Source organism: Salmo trutta, chromosome 8, assembly GCF_901001165.1.
Source record: "Salmo trutta chromosome 8, fSalTru1.1, whole genome shotgun sequence".
In the NCBI taxonomy this organism is placed as follows: Eukaryota; Metazoa; Chordata; class Actinopteri; order Salmoniformes; family Salmonidae; genus Salmo; species Salmo trutta.
Genome location: NC_042964.1, coordinates 3,642,529 through 3,662,168, shown reverse-complemented (window position 1 = coordinate 3,662,168; position 19,640 = coordinate 3,642,529). Strand labels below are relative to the sequence as shown.

Here is a 19,640-nt window from a genome sequence, read left to right as displayed (position 1 = left end):
TTGTAGTCGGCTGACTATGCCGTGTCATCGTAGTCGGCTGACTATGCCGTGTCATCGTAGTCGGTTGACTATTCCGTGTCATCGTAGTCGGCTGACTATTCCGTGTGTCATCGTAGTCGGTTGACTATGCCGTGTCATCGTAGTCGGCTGACTATTCCGTGTGTCATCGTAGTCGGCTGACTATGCCGTGTCATCGTAGTCGGCTGACTATTCCGTGTCATCGTAGTCGGAAGACTATGTCGTGTCATCGTAGTCGGCTGACTATTCTGTGTCATCGTAGTCGGCTGACTATTCCGTGTGTCATCGTAGTCGGCTGACTATGCCGTGTCATCGTAGTCGGCTGACTATTCCGTGTGTCATCGTAGTCGGCTGACTATGCCGTGTCATCGTAGTCGGCTGACTATTCCGTGTCATCGTAGTCGGCTGACTATTTTCTGTCATCGTAGTCGGCTGACTATGCCGTGTCATCGTAGTCGGCTGACTATTCCGTGTCATCGTAGTCGGCTGACTATTCCGTGTGTCATCGTAGTCGGCTGACTATGCCGTGTCATCGTAGTCGGCTGACTATGCCATGTCATCGTAGTCGGTTGACTATTCCGTGTCATCGTAGTCGGCTGACTATTCCGTGTGTCATCATAGTCGGTTGACTATGCCGTGTCATCGTAGTCGGCTGACTATTCCGTGTGTCATCGTAGTCGGCTGACTATGCCGTGTCATCGTAGTCGGCTGACTATTCCCTGTCATCGTAGTCGGCTGACTATGCCGTGTTATCGTAGTCGGCTGACTATGCCGTGTGTCATCGTAGTCGGCTGACTATGCAGTGTGTCATCGTAGTCGGCTGACTATTCCGTGTCATCGTAGTCGGCTGACTATGCCGTGTCATCGTAGTCGGCTGACTATTCCGTGTCATCGTAGTCGGCTGACTATTCCGTGTCATCGTAGTCGGCTGACTATGCCGTGTGTCATCGTAGTCGGCTGACTATTCCGTGTGTCATCGTAGTCGGCTGACTATGCCGTGTCATCGTAGTCGGATGACTATTCCGCGTCATCGTATTCGGCTGACTATGCCGTGTGTCATCGTAGTCGGCTGACTATTCCGTGTCATCGTAGTCGGCTGACTATGCCGTGTCATCGTAGTCGGCTGACTATTCCGTGTCATCGTAGTCGGCTGACTATGCCGTGTCATCGTAGTCGGCTGACTATTCCGTGTCATCGTAGTCGGCTGACTATTCCGTGTCATCGTAGTCGGCTGACTATGCCGTGTCATCGTAGTTGGCTGACTATTCCGTGTGTCATCGTAGTCGGTTGACTATTCCGTGTCATCGTAGTCAGTTGACTATGCCGTGTCATCGTAGTCGGCTGACTATTCCGTGTCATCGTAGTCTGCTGACTATTCCTTGTCATCGTAGTCGGTTGACTATGCCGTGTCATCGTAGTCGGCTGACTATTCCGTGTCATCGTAGTCGGCTGACTATGCCGTGTCATCGTAGTCGGCTGACTATTCCGTGTCATCGTAGTCGGCTGACTATGCCGTGTCATCGTAGTCGGCTGACTATTCCGTGTCATCGTAGTCGGCTGACTATTCCGGGTCATCGTAGTCGGTTGACTATGCCGTGTCATCGTAGTCGGCTGACTATGCCGTGTCATCGTAGTCGGCTGACTATTCCGTGTGTCATCGTAGTCGGCTGACTATTCCGAGTCATCGTAGTCGGCTGACTATTCCGTGTCATCGTAGTCGGCTGACTGTTCCGTGTCATCGTAGTCGGCTGACTATGCCGTGTCATCGTAGTCGGCTGACTATGCCGTGTCATCGTAGTCGGCTGACTATTCCGTGTCATCGTAGTCGGCTGATTATGCCGTGTCATCGTAGTCGGCTGACTATGCCGTGTGTCATCGTAGTCAGCTGACTATGCCGTGTCATCGTAGTCGGCTGACTATGCCGTGTCATCGTAGTCGGCTGACTATGCCGTGTCATCGTAGTCGGCTGACTATTCCGTGTGTCATCGTAGTCGGCTGACTATGCCGTGTCATCGTAGTCGGCTGACTATGCCGTGTCATCGTAGTCGGCTGACTATGCCGTGTCATCGTAGTCGGCTGACTATGCCGTGTGTCATCGTAGTCGGCTAAGTATGGTGGAGGTGAGTGATTATGGCTGACTATTGCGTGTGTCATCGTAGTCGGTTGACTATTCCGTGTCATCGTAGTCGGTTGACTATGCCGTGTCATCGTAGTCGGCTGACTATTCCGTGTCATCGTAGTCGGCTGACTATTCCTTGTCATCGTAGTCGGTTGACTATGCCGTGTCATCGTAATCGGCTGACTATTCCGTGTCATCGTAGTCGGTTGACTATGCCGTGTCATCGTAGTCGGCTGACTATTCCGTGTCATCGTAGTCGGCTGACTATGCCGTGTCATCGTAGTCGGCTGACTATTCCGTGTCATCGTAGTCGGCTGACTATGCCGTGTCATCGTAGTCGGCTGACTATGCCGTGTCATCGTAGTCGGCTGACTATTCCGTGTGTCATCGTAGTCGGCTGACTATTCCGTGTCATCGTAGTCGGCTGACTGTTCCGTGTCATCGTAGTCGGCTGACTATGCCGTGTCATCGTAGTCGGCTGACTATGCCGTGTCATCGTAGTCGGCTGACTATTCCGTGTCATCGTAGTCGGCTGATTATGCCGTGTCATCGTAGTCGGCTGACTATGCCGTGTGTCATCGTAGTCAGCTGACTATGCCGTGTCATCGTAGTCGGCTGACTATGCCGTGTCATCGTAGTCGGCTGACTATTCCGTGTGTCATCGTAGTCGGCTGACTATGCCGTGTCATCGTAGTCGGCTGACTATGCCGTGTCATCGTAGTCGGCTGACTATGCCGTGTGTCATCGTAGTCGGCTAAGTATGGTGGAGGTGAGTGATTATGGATGACTGTAGTAGTAGTAGTGGTGGTGGTACTAAGCATGGCATCTTTTATAATATTGTGGTAGTAGTTAGGCATGTACATACATTAAGGTAGGTGCTAGTTTAAACAGTAACCATAGCAACACATGGCATGGTTGCAACATGTACTCTGGTATCAACTATTTGTCTAGGAGACATGGAGGATTGGGCAGGGTAGGAAAAACACTGATTTCCCTGGGTGACAGTCAGACAGGGAGCCAGTGTATATTACCACTGTTATCTACCTGTTTCTCCCGCCAGGTGAGGACGCCTTCCTCGATCAGCTGCTGCTTGAGCCTCAGCCCCTCACCCAGGACCCTCATCTGGCCCTCCACCTCCGCTCGCTCCCTCTGTCCCAGATTCCTGGAAGAAAGGAAACATTACTGAGAAAACCCACCGTCTGCTGTCTCCACGGACACCTCCCATCCCCTTCTAACAGTGACGACATGGGCCAATTCTGGAGGGCTCACAGTGTACTCACCCAGTCCAAATGGGAAAATAACTGGGTACATGAGCTACAGGAGGATTCTGTTGGAGAGCAGATATCTCTTTTGCCCGAGATATAGTAGAAGGAAGGAGGTTGTGAGGTCGAAAATGAGGTATAATATTTTTTGTTTGTTTGTAGTTTGGAGGCATATGGCATAATTAAATTCAATTAAACCTATATTGGTGCTTGTGTTTGCCAAAGATGTACCCATGTGCTAGCCGTGGAAATGGCCATCAATGCAATTAGGGGTGTTTTACTAATTGAGGTCTAGCTAAATAATATGCTTCTGAAAAATGTACGCACACGTCCTATATATTTAAGAAATGCTTGAAAGGAAAAAAAGTATTCTTTAAGTGGAATTAGAGCCCTTCGCTGTTTTGACACCAAATCTAAAGTGTTGTTTAGACGTTTGGAAAGAACCAATTATCCCTAGGAAAATATTCACAACGTCTCAATTTAACGGAGCGGCTGCTGTTGTTATTATCCGTTCTAGTTCTATTTGGTAAACAAGCACAATAAGATGGCAAATGAGAAGCCAATGAGGTGGCGACTCTGTATCTGCCTATATTGAACTCTTGTTATCCATGATGTATTCACATTAAGGGAGGGTTGCTATAGGAATCATATCATGTCAATACAGCTCTCAGTCTCTAGCACAGTGACAACACGCCCCCTGGTGCTAACATTCAGTATAAGAAGATCCACTGGTTATCACTGTCACGTAGGTCCAACAGGCTCTGATCCCGCACATATGTCTACGGAACGGTTAGGACAACAGGAATATTTAATAGGTTATTCATACCAAAACATCCTTTCTGAAACGCATATCATATACATTTTAACCAGGTGCTCAATTGGGATGTCGGACGGCATGCCAATGGGAACACATTCCAGCTCCAAATGATCACAGTCCACCACAGCAACTGATTTAGGGCGAGACCTGGGCAACCATGGGTGTGTACTGAGTATAGACCTGGGCAACCAGGGGTGTGTACTGAGTATAGACCTGGGCAACCATGGGTGTGTACTGAGTATAGACCTGGGCAACCAGGGGTGTGTACTCTGAGATAGACCTGGGCAACCAGGGGTGTGTACTGAGTATAGACCTGGGCAACCAGGGGTGTGTACTCTGAGATAGACCTGGGCAACCAGGGGTGTGTACTGAGTATAGACCTGGGCAACCAGGGGTGTGTACTGAGTATAGACCTGGGCAACCAGGGGTGTGTACTGAGTATAGACCTGGGCAACCAGGGGTGTGTACTCTGAGATAGACCTGGGCAACCAGGGGTGTGTACTGAGTATAGACCTGGGCAACCAGGGGTGTGTACTGAGTATAGACCTGGGCAACCAGGGGTGTGTACTGAGTATAGACCTGGGCAACCAGGGGTGTGTACTCTGAGATAGACCTGGGCAACCAGGGGTGTGTACTGAGTATAGACCTGGGCAACCAGGGGTGTGTACTGAGTATAGACCTGGGCAACCAGGGGTGTGTACTGAGTATAGACCTGGGCAACCAGGGGTGTGTACTCTGAGATAGACCTGGGCAACCAGGGGTGTGTACTCTGTGATAGACCTGGGCAACCAGGGGTGTGTACTGAGTATAGACCTGGGCAACCAGGGGTGTGTACTGAGTATAGACCTGGGCAACCAGGGGTGTGTACTCTGAGATAGACCTGGGCAACCAGGGGTGTGTACTGAGTATAGACCTGGGCAACCAGGGGTGTGTACTCTGAGATAGACCTGGGCAAACAGGGGTGTGTACTCTGAGTATAGACCTGGGGAACCAGGGGTGTGTACTGAGTATAGACCTGGGGCAACCAGGGGTGTGTACTGAGTATAGACCTGGGCAACCAGGGGTGTGTACTGAGTATAGACCTGGGCAACCAGGGGTGTGTACTGAGTATAGACCTGGGCAACCAGGGGTGTGTACTGAGTATAGACCTGGGCAACCAGGGGTGTGTACTGAGTATAGACCTGGGCAACCAGGGGTGTGTACTGAGTATAGACCTGGGCAACCAGGGGTGTGTACTGAGTATAGACCTGGGCAACCAGGGGTGTGTACTCTGAGCTAGACCTGGGCAACCAGGGGTGTGTACTGAGTATAGACCTGGGCAACCAGGGGTGTGTACTGAGTATAGACCTGGGGAACCAGGGGTGTGTACTGAGTATAGACCTGGGCAACCAGGGGTGTGTACTGAGTATAGACCTGGGCAACCAGGGGTGTGTACTGAGTATAGACCTGGGCAACCAGGGGTGTGTACTGAGTATAGACCTGGGGAACCAGGGGTGTGTACTGAGTATAGACCTGGGCAACCAGGGGTGTGTACTGAGTATAGACCTGGGCAACCAGGGGTGTGTACTCTGTGATAGACCTGGGCAACCAGGGGTGTGTACTCTGTGATAGACCTGGGGAACCAGGGGTGTGTACTCTGAGCTATCAGATAAGCGCCAGATGAAAAGAAAACAAGCAGGTGTCCACCCCTGGACTAAAGGTGTATGATTTTAGAAGTACGGACTCCCAGTTCAACTGACCTGCATGTATTTTGGCAAGGCGTTTGACTCCTGTACTCATCTGAAGCATCACAGCAGTCTGGAGGGAAGAACGGTAAAAGGAATTACACACCAGGCAAATCAATGAGGTACACAAGAACAAGAGATCTCAACAAAGACAAGAGTGCCACATTGACCTCTGAAACTTCTCTTGTGCGTTCTTATTGATCACTGAAATGCAGCCATTTAAAAATCCCAATCTGCTGATGCCTACAGCTATATTCAGCACCTGACAAAATAACTACTACTTAACTAGGTCGGATTTCATTCCGAGACTTGCCAGGGAGCGACCAGAGGCCACGAGAGCAATCACAGTTGGAAATTCCTCAATTACGCTGGTATCCCATTGGTTGAGCAGTAGCTAGCGCGCCAGAGCCCGACACAGTTAAAAGCTCTCACTGAGCCTAAAGGACAAACCGCCAACTCTAAGTGGCTCCATTCAAGGCGGGAGGATGAGAAGGTAAAACGCTGCCGGAGTCAGACGCTAACCCCTCCCTCCCTTAGTTCCATCTCTTTCTCCACCGCCTGCCGCTGCCGCGTGCCGTCGCCGCAAACAGCCAGGAACGCCTGTGACGGGGAGGGGGTGGCGATAACGGGAAACAATTCCATTTTTTGAAAGCTTGCAACGCTCAGAGACAAGAGGGAAGGGGGACAAAAATGATCTAATTAAAGGATTTACAGCAGCAGGCTTCACACGCCATGGGAGAGAGAGGAGAGGGAGACTTGAGGATGAAGACAGAATGCTGTTCATGGGAGAGAGAGGAGAGAGAGATGAGGATGAAGACAGAATGCTGTTCATGGGAGAGAGAGGAGAGAGAGATGAGGATGAAGACAGAATGCTGTTCATGGGAGAGAGAGGAGAGAGAGATGAGGATGAAGACAGAATGCTGTTCATGGGAGAGAGAGGAGAGAGAGATGAGGATGAAGACAGAATGCTGTTCATGGGAGAGAGAGGAGAGAAAGATGAGGATGAAGACAGAATGCTGTTCATGGGGAAGAGAGGTATTGAGGATGAAGACAGAATGCTGTTCATGGGGAAGAGGGGTATTGAGGATGAAGACAGAATGCTGTTCGTGGGAGAGAGAGGAGAGGGAGACTTGAGGATGAAGACAGAATGCTGTTCATGGGAGAGAGAGGAGAGAGAGATGAGGATGAAGACAGAATGCTGTTCATGGGAGAGAGAGGAGAGGGAGACTTGAGGATGAAGACAGAATGTTGTTCATGGGAGAGAGAGGAGAGAGAGATGAGGATGAAGACAGAATGCTGTTCATGGGGAAGAGGGGTATTGAGGATGAAGACAGAATGCTGTTCATGGGGAAGAGGGGTATTGAGGATGAAGACAGAATGCTGTTCAAGGGGAAGCGGTAGAGGGGGACAGGCAGAGGGGGGGCTTGAAGATGAAGACAGAATTCTGTTCAAGGTGAAGAGGGGGAGAGGGAGAGGGGGAGAAGAGGGGGGTCTTGTTTACTGTTTTGCCTCTTTATCTCAGTTTGTTTCCTCCACTAAAGGGAATGGCAGCGGGTATAACAACTTCCAAGATGTCAATCTTTGACAGCATTCAAAATGTGTTCTCAAAGAGAAGAGCCAACCAGTGGGACATCACTGAGACAGTGTTCTTCCTACTGGAGTGGAGCTCACTCCCACTGTAGTCACAGCTGATGTTTGTAGTCTAGTTTAAACAACAGTGTGAGAATCATAATGGATAGCAATATGAAGCCGTTCAGTAGCAGTCAGTAGCATCAATGTGAAGGATCAAAGGATTATTGTAAATAACTAAGCCTTTGAACTACCTAATCAACATTTATACAAGAGCATGACTGGCTTAATAAAGTAAAGGTAGTAAAGCTGTAACAAATGGATTCAACATGCAAATAGTCTAATCTGGTTGAGGATAATACAGTACATTACAGTAGAGTACAGTACATTACAGTAGAGTACAGTACATTACAGTAGAGTACAGTACATTACAGTAGAGTACATTACAGTAGAGTACATTACAGTAGAGTACAGTACATTACAGTAGAGTACAGTACATTACAGTAGAGTACAGTACAGTAGAGTACATTACAGTAGAGTACAGTACATTACAGTAGAGTACATTACATTACAGTAGAGTACAGTACATTACAGTAGAGTACAGTACATTACAGTAGAGTACAGTACAGTACAGTACATTACAGTAGAGTACAGTACATTACAGTAGAGTACATTACAGTACAGTACAGTACATTACAGTAGAGTACAGTACATTACAGTACAGTACAGTACATTACAGTAGAGTACATTACAGTACAGTACATTACAGTAGAGTACAGTACATTACAGTAGAGTACATTACAGTACAGTACAGTACATTACAGTACATTACAGTAGAGTACAGTACATTACAGTACATTACAGTAGACTACAGTACATTACAGTAGAGTACAGTACATTACAGTACATTACAGTAGAGTACAGTACATTACAGTACAGTAGAGTACATTACAGTACAGTACAGTACATTACAGTAGAGTACATTACAGTAGAGTACAGTACATTACAGTACAGTACAGTACATTACATTACAGTAGAGTACAGTACATTACAGTACATTACATTACAGTAGAGTACAGTACATTACAGTAGAGTACAGTACATTACAGTAGAGTACAGTACATTACAGTAGAGTACATTACAGTAGAGTACATTACAGTAGAGTACAGTACATTACAGTAGAGTACATTACAGTAGAGTACAGTACATTACAGTAGAGTACAGTACATTACAGTACAGTACATTACAGTAGAGTACAGTACATTACAGTAGAGTACATTACAGTAGAGTACAGTACATTACAGTACAGTACATTACAGTAGAGTACAGTACATTACAGTAGAGTACATTACATTACAGTAGAGTACAGTACATTACAGTAGAGTACATTACAGTAGAGTACATTACAGTAGAGTACAGTACATTACAGTAGAGTACAGTACATTACAGTAGAGTACAGTACATTACAGTAGAGTACATTACAGTAGAGTACAGTACATTACAGTACATTACAGTAGAGTACATTACAGTAGAGTACATTACAGTAGAGTACAGTACATTACAGTAGAGTACATTACAGTAGAGTACATTACAGTAGAGTACAGTACATTACAGTAGAGTACAGTACATTACAGTACAGTACATTACAGTAGAGTACAGTACAGAAGAGTACATTACAGTAGAGTACAGTACATTATAGTATAGTACAGTACATTACAGTAGAGTACAGTACATTAAAGTAGAGTACAGTACATTACAGTACAGTAGAGTACAGTACATTACAGTAGAGTACATTACATTACAGTAGACTACAGTACATTACAGTAGAGTACAGTACAGTACATTACAGTAAAGTACAGTACATTACAGTAGAGTAGAGTACATTGCAGTACAGTACATTACAGTAGAGTACAGTACATTACATTACAGTACAGTACATTACAGTAGAGTACAGTACATTACAGTAGAGTACAGTACATTACATTGCAGTAGAGTACAGTACATTACAGTAGAGTACATTACATTACAGTAGAGTACAGTACATTACAGTAGAGTACAGTACAGTACATTACAGTAAAGTACAGTACATTACAGTAGAGTACAGTACATTGCAGTACAGTACATTACAGTAGAGTACAGTACATTACATTACAGTAGAGTACAGTACATTAAAGTAGAGTACAGTACATTAAAGTAGAGTACAGTACATTACAGTAGAGTACAGTACATTACAGTACAGTACATTACAGTAGAGTACAGTACATTACATAAGAGTACAGTACATTACAGTAGAGTACAGTACATTACATTACAGTAGAGTACAGTACATTACAGTAGAGTACAGTACATTACAGTAGAGTACAGTACATTACAGTACAGTAGAGTAGAGTACAGTACATTACAGTAGAGTACAGTACATTACAGTAGAGTACATTACAGTAGAGTACAGTACATTACAGTAGAGTACATTACAGTAGAGTACAGTACATTACAGTAGAGTACATTACAGTAGAGTACAGTACATTACAGTAGAGTACATTACATTACAGTAGAGTACAGTACATTACTGTAGAGTGCAGTACATTCAGTACAGTGCAGTATATTACAGTACATTACTGTACAGTACATTACAGTGCAGCACATTACAGTAGAGTACAGTACATTACAGTTAAGTACAGTACAGTGCAGTATATTACAGTACATTACTGTACAGTACATTACAGTGCAGCACATTACAGTAGAGTACAGTACATTACAGTTAAGTACAGTACAGTGCAGTATATTACAGTACATTACTGTACAGTACATTACAGTTCAGTATATTACAGTAGAGTACAGTACAGTACAGTTCAGTATATTACAGTACATTACTGTACAGTACATTACAGTTCAGTATATTACAGTAGAGTACAGTACATTACAGTTCAGTATATTACAGTACATTACTGTACAGTACATTACAGTTCAGTATATTACAGTAGAGTACAGTACAGTACAGTGCAGTATATTACAGTAGAGTACAGTACATTACAGTTCAGTATATTACAGTACATTACTGTACAGTACATTACAGTTCAGTATATTACAGTAGAGTACAGTACAGTACAGTGCAGTATATTACAGTAGAGTACAGTACATTACAGTTCAGTATATTACAGTACATTACTGTACAGTACATTACAGTTCAGTATATTACAGTAGAGTACAGTACATTACAGTGCAGTATATTACAGTACATTACTGTACAGTACATTATAGTTCAGTATATTACAGTACATTACTGTACAGTACATTACAGTTCAGTATATTACAGTACACTACAGTTGTCTAGCCATGCACAATAGGGAAAACTTTACCGCAGATGCCATCATTGACACGTGAAGATGGTATGTAGTGAGAGCGGTAGCCGAGGTTGGTGCAGTAGAATCGGCCATTGGGACAGGCCGCAGTGCCTAAAGAGGGCAAAGTTCAAAGGTAAGTCTGTGATGACTGCATTTCATTACTAAGGTAATCATTGGAAGCAGATTTTCAATGGAATAATAATTCATGTTGAAACAGCTTATCTGATTTTATATTTCATATGAAGCTTGCAAATAAGGCATTTCACTATACTTGTGCATGTGACATTAAAAGTTAAAACTTGAATGGGTTGTGAAGGAAAATACATGCACTTCCACAATCGCTCTTAGGGTGGCAGTGTCCTGCAAATAATCACATGGATGTTTAATTTCTGGGACCAGACCAAATTGGCAGGGGCTGATGGTTAGATGGGTCGTACCGAATGTGTTCATTAACAACAAACTTCCAAACCTACTTTTTTAATGACATTATAATAAGGCGATACAGATTTAATTGAATGTTTAAATGTTTTCAAAAAAATATATATAAATCTGAAGAAGTGAAAAGTTGTAGTGAGCATCAGAATAATTTAAAATAATGTCCTACAGTTCCGATAAAGCGATAATCCTCTCGGATTATGGTGGAACTATGCCTCTTTTAGCCTCCCCAAGAATCTCCAGATTAGGTCACTAGGTGAACTGAGGTTGCTATAATATTTAACAAGAGGGTTTACTTTTTAATCTTAAAAAAAAAAAGAAAAAAAAAGGTTTTGCTCTATCGCCTCACTTTTCCAAAAATTAAATTCGTTAAACATTTCATAAAAAATATGTCTGGCCTAAAGATTCACTCTATTCCTCATCACCCACTCTAACAATATATTCCTTCTTTGTGCCAGTAGATTCATTTAGTACAGGGGTGTCAAATATACGGACCGGGTCCAATCTGGCCAGCGGACGGACCGAGTAGAAAAATAAAGGCGGGGGAAAAATGGGGCGAAAACAAACTGAATATTCCTTAAAATGACTAAAAATGATACAAACATACATTCATACAGTTTGTTGACTGTGTCAGGCTCAATAATAATCCCTAAAATACAGGGCCTTCAGAAAGTATTCACACCCCTTGACTTTATCCACATTTTGTTGTGTTTTACAGCCTGAATTTAAAATGGATTGAATTGATATGTTTAGTCACTGGCCTACACACAATACCCCATAATGTCAATGTGGAATTAAGTTTTTTAAAAACTTAAAATAAAAATGAAAAGCTGAGATGTCTTGAGTCAATAAGTATACAACCCCTTTGTTATGGCCTAAATAAGTTCAGGAGTAAAAATGTGCTTAAGTCACATAATAAGTTGCATGGACTCTGTGTGCAATAACAGTTTAACATGATTTTTGAATGACTACCTCATCTCTATACCCCAAACATACAATTATCTGTAAGGTCCCTCAGTCGAGCAGTGCATTTAAAACACAGATTCAACCACAAAGACCAGGGAGGTTTTCCAATGCCTCACAAAGAAGGGAACCTATTGGTAGATGGGTAAAAATGTAAAAAGCAGGCACTGAATATCCCTTTGATTATGGTGAAGTTATTAATTACACTGTGGATGGTGTATCAACACACCCAGTCACTACAAAGATACAGGCGTCCTTCTTAACTCAGTTGCCGGAAAGAAAGGAAACTGCTCAGGGATTTCAACATGAGGCCAATGGTGACTTTAAAACAGTTTAATGGCTGTGATAGGAGAAAACTGAGGATGGGTCAACAATATTGTAGTTACTCCACAATACTAACCTAATTGACAGAGTGAAAAGAAGTAATACTGCAAAAAATGTGGCAAAGCAATTAACTTTTTGCCCTGAATACAAAGTGTTATGTTAGGGGCAAATCCAATACAACACAGTGATGAGTACCACTCTCCATATTGTCAAGCATAGATGGTGGCTGCATCATGTTATGGGTATGCTTGTAGTCATTAAGGACTGAGGAGTTTTCCAGGATAAAAAATAAACGTAATGGAGCTAAGCACAGGCAAAATCCTAGAGGAAAATCTGGTTCCGTCTGCTTTCCACCAGAGACTGGGAGAAGAATTCACTTTTCAACAATCTAAAACACAAGGCCAAATCTACACTGGACTTGCTTACCAAGAAGACAGCGAATGTCCTTGAGTGGCAGAGTTACAGTTTTGACTTAAATCAGCTTGAAAATCTATGGCAAGACCTGAAAAAGGCTGTCTATCAATGATCGAATGCAGCCCCCGGGGCAACAATAAAAATTAGTTTGACACCCCTGATTTTATTTTCGCTTGCAACCTAGTTCCTTGAGTTCAAAGAAACTCATGAGAACTTGAAATGTCAGCAAGTGTGAATATATTATATTATTATATATGAATATATTATATTTATACATTAATATAAACTAAATCAAATCCAGGGATCGTCAAGAATCAGTAGAGCTGTTATCTAGTCAGTGTAAGAGCACTACTTGTCTCCCTACACTCTTTGTGCTCCCTGCTAATGTATACCTGATGTATAGACACACTTAGATCCCTTCTCTATCACTATACCAGCCAGGTAAATCATGGTTTTACCACCCACTTACCATGGGTAGCTTACCACCTCTAAACAAGGACTTCAATTACATTATAAAGTCAACCCATTGAAATATCTGAAAGTCATTGATTGTACCAAACTTTTGATTATTTGATTAGATTGTATAACCGGCAAGCAATCAATCACCCACTTATCTTGCAATACAGCTATTTGGCCACATGCTTACAGAATGTCTTGAAGATGGTCTACGTGACAGAGTCATTCTACCAGTTCACTTCAGTTTTTGCTTCATCTATATACTATACCTGTGATCTGAAAGGTGACTTCAGGTGTGCAAAAGTTATTCTACTCATCATCGTGACAATGTGAAGTATAGCCTATGTCCGCACAATGACACCTGTCTACAGCTGCAGTGGAGTTGATCAAAGTTGCCATTAACTGTTGGTCCAGGATTAGAAAAATCATTATCCTCCTAATGGTTAAAGTTAGGACTTGGCTGATCTGGGCCCGTATTCATAAATTGTCTCAGAGTAGGACTGATCTAGGATCAGGATTTAGCATTTTATTGTCATAATGGATTAAGATTACATGGAAAGAGGGGACCTGATCCTAGACCAGCACTTCTACTCTGAGACCCTTTATGAATACAGGATATTCTATTTGTGGTTAGGGGCAACCTCGAGCCTCTTTACCTGGTTCATCTGATCCATCCACACAGTCGCAGTAATCATCATTCACCTGGTCAAAAGGGATCATTTTGGACCCATCGATACACAGGAAGGACTTTCTTTCTCTATAAAACCTCTTATCTGTTAAAAGGGAGAGAGCAAGGGAAAAAAAATCTAAACAAACGTCGTGTGTATGTTGTGTTGGTATTCTTGATTTACACACTTGGTTTGTCTAGTGGTTAACACATCTGCTTACAGATCACCCATGTCTCCCCAATGGCGGGGAATCAATATGGCTACCCTTTCTGCCACTTTATGTTAATCAGACCTCCCTCTCTCATTCCACACCGTCTTAATCATCATTTGTTTACAGTCTCATATGGTATTGACTTTACAGCTCATTTTGGGGTCGGCGGTAGGTTAGAGAGATGGGCCACATAACGAGGGGAGTTGCCGGTTCAAATATCTCAGGGCTGACACAATGTCCATGCAAATAAAAAATACTCTATTCTAAAAGAATTCAAAACATTACTACATGTTACAGTAGCCTATAGCCAGGCTGAATGTGTGATTCAATGACAGGTGCATTTCGCTACACCCGCAATAACATCTGCTAAATATGTGTATTTGACCAATAAAATGTGATTTGATTTGTTGACAGTCACAACACTTGGAGGATAATTCAAATGTTGTAATATTGTTAAACTAATTAGACAGCTATCGTTAGCTAGTTCAACTAGTTCAGTAGGCCTAGTTTGGTAAAACATGCTGGTATTGTAAATGTATGCTAAGAATCTACTTTGTTTACTAGCTAATCCAGGCTATGTAGCTAATCTTGCAACAGCATAATATTTGTTTACTTCGGGAGACTTACAAGATAAAGAAATTCCTCTGATTTTCCGCGAGTCTACACAAATAGACCAAAGAACTACAGCAATGATAATATGACAATGTCCGAGGGAACAGTTTGTAAACATTACTTTCTTTACAGGCTGCAAAGCAGTTAAATTGCTCTTTACACTCAAATATTAGCTAGCTAGTTGAACATTTTCCAGTGAACTATCAGCGCTTCCTGAAACATGGTCATGTGACGTGACGTGCGCATGGATTTTACCGTCTACGTTTCAAAATAAAAGCCGCACTGTAAAAAAAAAAAGAATCGTTTAAAAGTAGCATAAATGTATTTAACACAGACAAAATATGTTTGTTATCAAACAATAGAAACTTAATAAAATAATATTTTAGACAGTCTGTTACACATTGACTGATAGGCTATCTAATTAATTGACTGTTTAATTGACAAATTATTACTCAAATGAACTTGACATTTACCATTGACTGTTGATCTGCTTTGTGGAGACCGGCTGATAGCTATTTGTGTTAAATCTCTGACTCTCTCACAAAAAAACATATGACAAACAACATATGACAATTCATTTTAAGCTTTTAAAACTACATTTAAAAAAAATATGATGATGTTACTCACTGAAAATGAGGAGTTATATAACTATTACATTCCACCCAGTACACCAGAGGTAAATACTCCAATCTATCTATCTATCTATCTATCTATCTATCTATCTATTATTTCCTTATAGGAAGTGTAATTCAGTAATATCTTTGAAAATTATGTGTGTTGCGTTTATATTTTTGTTCTGTATACATAGAGCCATGGCTACATGGAACTCTATTCCACATCAAGTAATTCACGCAAGCAGTCAAATCAGATTGAAAAAACAGTGAGGACTGTGAAGAGTTACACACACACAGGTAGAAACACACATACAAACACACAGCATTCACACTGTACTCACACGTACACCTCGATCGTGGGTTGTATAAGAGTAGTGGCCTGAGGGCACACATTTAATGCTTTGTGAAATCTGTTGTAAAATGTATATTACTGCCTTAATTTTTGCTGGACCCCAGGAAGTGTAGCTGCTGCCTAGGCAGGAACTAATGGGGATCCTTAATAAAACCCAGGAAGAGTAGCTGCTGCCTAGGCAGGAACTAATGGGGATCCATAATAAAACCCAGGAAGAGTAGCTGCTGCCTAGGCAGGAACTAATGGGGATCCTTAATAAAACCCAGGAGGAGTAGCTGCTGCCTTGGCAGGAACTAATGGGGATCCATAATAAACCCCAGGAAGAGTAGCTGCTGCCTTGGCAGGAACTAATGGGTAAAAAAAAAGAGTGAATTATTGATATGAATGTATGTTATTGTGTTGCTATGTTATGTTATAATTTGCCATTGAAGGTAGTATAATGACAATTGCACTTGCTCCAAGCTGCAGGTTTTTGAACTCGATATGGAGAGCATCAGGTTCTGGAACTCGATAGGGAGAGCATCAGATTCTGGAACTCGATATAGAGAGCATCAGGTTCTGGAACTCGATATGGAGAGCATCAGGTTCTGGAACTCGATATAGAGAGCATCAGGTTCTGGAACTCGATATAGAGAGCATCAGGTTCTGGAACTCGATATAGAGAGCATCAGGTTCTGGAACTCGATATGGAGAGCATCAGGTTCTGGAACTCAATATAGAGAGCATCAGGTTCCGGAACTCGATATGGAAAGCATCAGGTTTTGGAACTCGATATGGAGAGCATCAGGTTCTGGAACTCGATACGGAGAGCATCAGGTTCCGTAACTCGATATGGAGAGCATCAGGTTCTGGAACTCGATATGGAGAGCATCAGGTTCCGGAACTCGATATAGAGAGCATCAGATTCTGGAACTCGATATAGAGAGCATCAGATTCTGGAACTCGATATAGAGAGCATCAGGTTCTGGAACTTGATATAGAGAGCATCAGGTTCTGGAACTCGATATAGAGAGCATCAGGTTCTGGAACTCGATATGGAGAGCATCAGGTTCCGGAACTCGATATGGAGAGCATCAGGTTCCAGAACTCGATATGGAGAGCAGGTTTTGTGTCCAACTTTGATTAGTTTCAGAATTCTTTCGTTTTTTATGCATAGAATAGGCCAAATGTTTGGATATTTGAATTATGCTTGATTGCAAAATATAACTGGAATATACAAACATGAAAGAGCTTCATATAATTCAAATCCTCAACAGGTCTGCTGATATTTGTCATGATTATACAACAAAGTATACAACAAACCTTTCATTTAATGTGTTTTATTTAAGACACAAACTTTACAAAATGTACATTTTCAAAAAATATCTTGGAACTGGAACACACTGTGAAAACATTTTAAGACATATGTGATAACATTATTTGCATAATCACCTCCCCAATAGTACTTTCAATCAGACAACCTGTGAAAGAAGTTACATAGCAGTTTGATAAATAGTCGAACTGTTTAGTTTTTTTGGCATTTTACCTATGTATGTTTTGTTGTTTGAACCTACATTATTTCTCATGATTTATACGAGAGTATATGCCGGTGTTACATAGGGAGTCTTTACTCTGGAGATAGGAGAGGTCTCGCATCATGCCCGGGAAAGAATAGTCCAACGGCGGGCGAAATGGGAAAACTGGCATCAGTCCGGATGTCACATACGGTGACATGAAATTAGGTATGCCACCACCTGCGGTTGAGTAGGCCAGACGCAAAGGATTAATACCAAAGCGAGGACTCAGCCCGTACATACTTTCGCCTCCGGCAGGTGTTGGCGTGGTTTGCAGTGGGGAAAAAGCAGACTTGGTACCCAGAGCCCCCAATGCTACCCCTGGAAGTCCAAAATGAGGCCTTGGTTCATTTGAGTGAACAGACAGAGATAGACCGACGCTATCCGTGTTGCATTTATTCTCTTTGGAGCTAAGAACTAGTTCAATAGCCTTCACGATGTCCCCTTTGCAAGTTTTCACCACCGATTCCAAAGTACCCCGCTTGTGATGGGGGAATATCTTGGTCATGACCTCGGTGGGGTCCCGGTCCTTTGACGCGCCACCGGGCTCGGTAATCTCCAGCGAAGGGTAGTCCTTGGGCCGCTCGGACTCGCTGCCCGACTCGAGGTCCGAGGATGACAGAGACCTTGGGCTCTCTGTGTGGTCTGACAGCTGGTCAAAAGGAGCCGACTGACTGCCACTCTCCTTGTCGAAGATCGCCTGTTTTTTCTCTTGATTAAGAGAGGTATCGTTCTTTTCCAATGGAGAGGACAGTGGTGCGGAGTGAGGCGCATTGAACGTTCGGCCCATGAATCCGTTGTTTAGGTTGTACTTGGTCAGTTTGTCATCTGAAAATATAAATAATAAAGGGAATTAGATTAGATATATGTGATAGGGCATTATGTCTAATTTTCCAAATTGTATGCATTTTCTATAGGTTTCTGATTTAAACGCTGCGTAAAACGCCTCATTGGTCAGATATCATTCCACAAATAATTGGTTCATCTAAGTCAATTTGCACGTATGAAATACTCTGTTTAAGATTATAAATTCAAGCATATTTTTTTAACAGTTTGAACAATAATTGCAGGTGGGACTTTTCCATTGTAAAAGGCCTATCTCAATTTAGGCTAAGTCAAATTAAGCATCAAACGGCCATACTAACCAAATGAATCAAATTGACCAAAAACATTGTTTTCAAATCGACTCTCAAAACCAACAGGTAACGATAGACTAACTCACCGTCTTTTTGGTCCTCAGTTCCAAAAACATCATAACTAGATATTCTTGGCACGGTGTTTCCAGATCGCTGTACCCCAGATGCCATGGTCAGTCCGGTCTCCCCCGCCCCGGAGCCGGTGTACATGAACTGGAGCTCCCGGGCCTCGCTCTCCTCCTGCGCCTGTTGTCTCCTGAGTGCCACCTGTGCAGCCATCACCCGCTGCCTCTCCGCTATCAGGGTGCACTTTGCGCACACGCAGTCTCTCCAACGACAGAAGCGCTTGTGTCCTTTCAGAGCGGACACCACGCCGTGGTTCCTGCACCTTGCACACTTCGGAGTTCGGGGGTAGCCCCTCTCCATCGACGGTTTACAGGCAGCCGCTCGGAGAAAGAGAGGCGGAGGGCGCAGAAGGGAGGCGGGCATCTGTAAGCCCCCGACGGAGAGTGGAGAGGAGCTATGCCCAGCCAAGCCGAGCGGTCTAATGCTGCCTTCCATTCCGCGTGGAGACGTAAACCAGGTCTCCAGAAAGTCCAGTGTAGTTTAGAAGTCAGTCAATGTTTGTGTACTGTCTTCTTCCAACTGACTCTGCCACTCTAAACTCTTGCGCTTAAAAGTTGTTCACCTCCAGGTGGTTTGTCTTGAAATAATACACCGCGGTCACACCCCTTTCCCTTCCTAGCCCTCATGAATATGCTCCCAGGGTGAAGAGTGGTCTAATAGGTTTGACTAAGCTCATTCATTGGAGCTACTGTCAAGAACAATGTCATGGTATATCATCTTAAATTATATAAAAATCTACTCAAAGTTTTTTAGATCAAAGACATTATAGCCTACTTTTTTTGGGGCGGGGGGGGGGGCACGTGCCTTTATTGACTGTATATCTGTAATCAGGATATTGTATCAAATAAATAATTATTATAAAAATTAGCTTATAGGTTTCGGGATATTTAATACACTATATGACTATATATTATACATTTTAATTG

General features: G+C 43.1%; 2 protein-coding genes across 4 annotated transcripts in view; both read right to left on the bottom strand.

Moving 5' to 3' along the window:
- The window catches only part of LOC115198073 (glucosidase 2 subunit beta), a 252,996-nt gene extending 237,836 nt beyond the window's left edge, over positions 1-15,160 (bottom strand). For 2 of the 3 annotated variants that reach the window (XM_029759745.1, XM_029759747.1), the window contains exons 1-5: positions 14,949-15,157; positions 14,099-14,215; positions 10,866-10,961; positions 5,956-6,013; positions 3,182-3,299 (exon numbers count right to left, since the gene is read on the bottom strand). In XM_029759745.1, coding sequence (XP_029615605.1) covers positions 3,182-3,299; positions 5,956-6,013; positions 10,866-10,961; positions 14,099-14,215; positions 14,949-15,051 — 492 coding nt within the window. In that variant the 5' untranslated portion in view covers positions 15,052-15,157. Of the gene's footprint in view, positions 1-3,181; positions 3,300-5,955; positions 6,014-10,865; positions 10,962-14,098; positions 14,216-14,948 lie in introns of all 3 variants that reach the window. The other variant, XM_029759746.1, reaches the window with a different exon arrangement.
- A 2,042-nt stretch (positions 15,161-17,202) lies between these two features.
- LOC115198072 (doublesex- and mab-3-related transcription factor A1) lies at positions 17,203-19,280 on the bottom strand. Its single transcript, XM_029759744.1, has 2 exons — positions 18,675-19,280; positions 17,203-18,280 (listed from the first exon to the last, which is right to left on the bottom strand). The coding sequence occupies exons 1-2, from the start codon at positions 19,147-19,149 to the stop codon at positions 17,454-17,456; spliced, it is 1,302 nt and encodes a 433-aa protein (XP_029615604.1). The 5' UTR covers positions 19,150-19,280; the 3' UTR covers positions 17,203-17,453.
- Between the last annotated feature and the right edge of the window lie 360 nt (positions 19,281-19,640).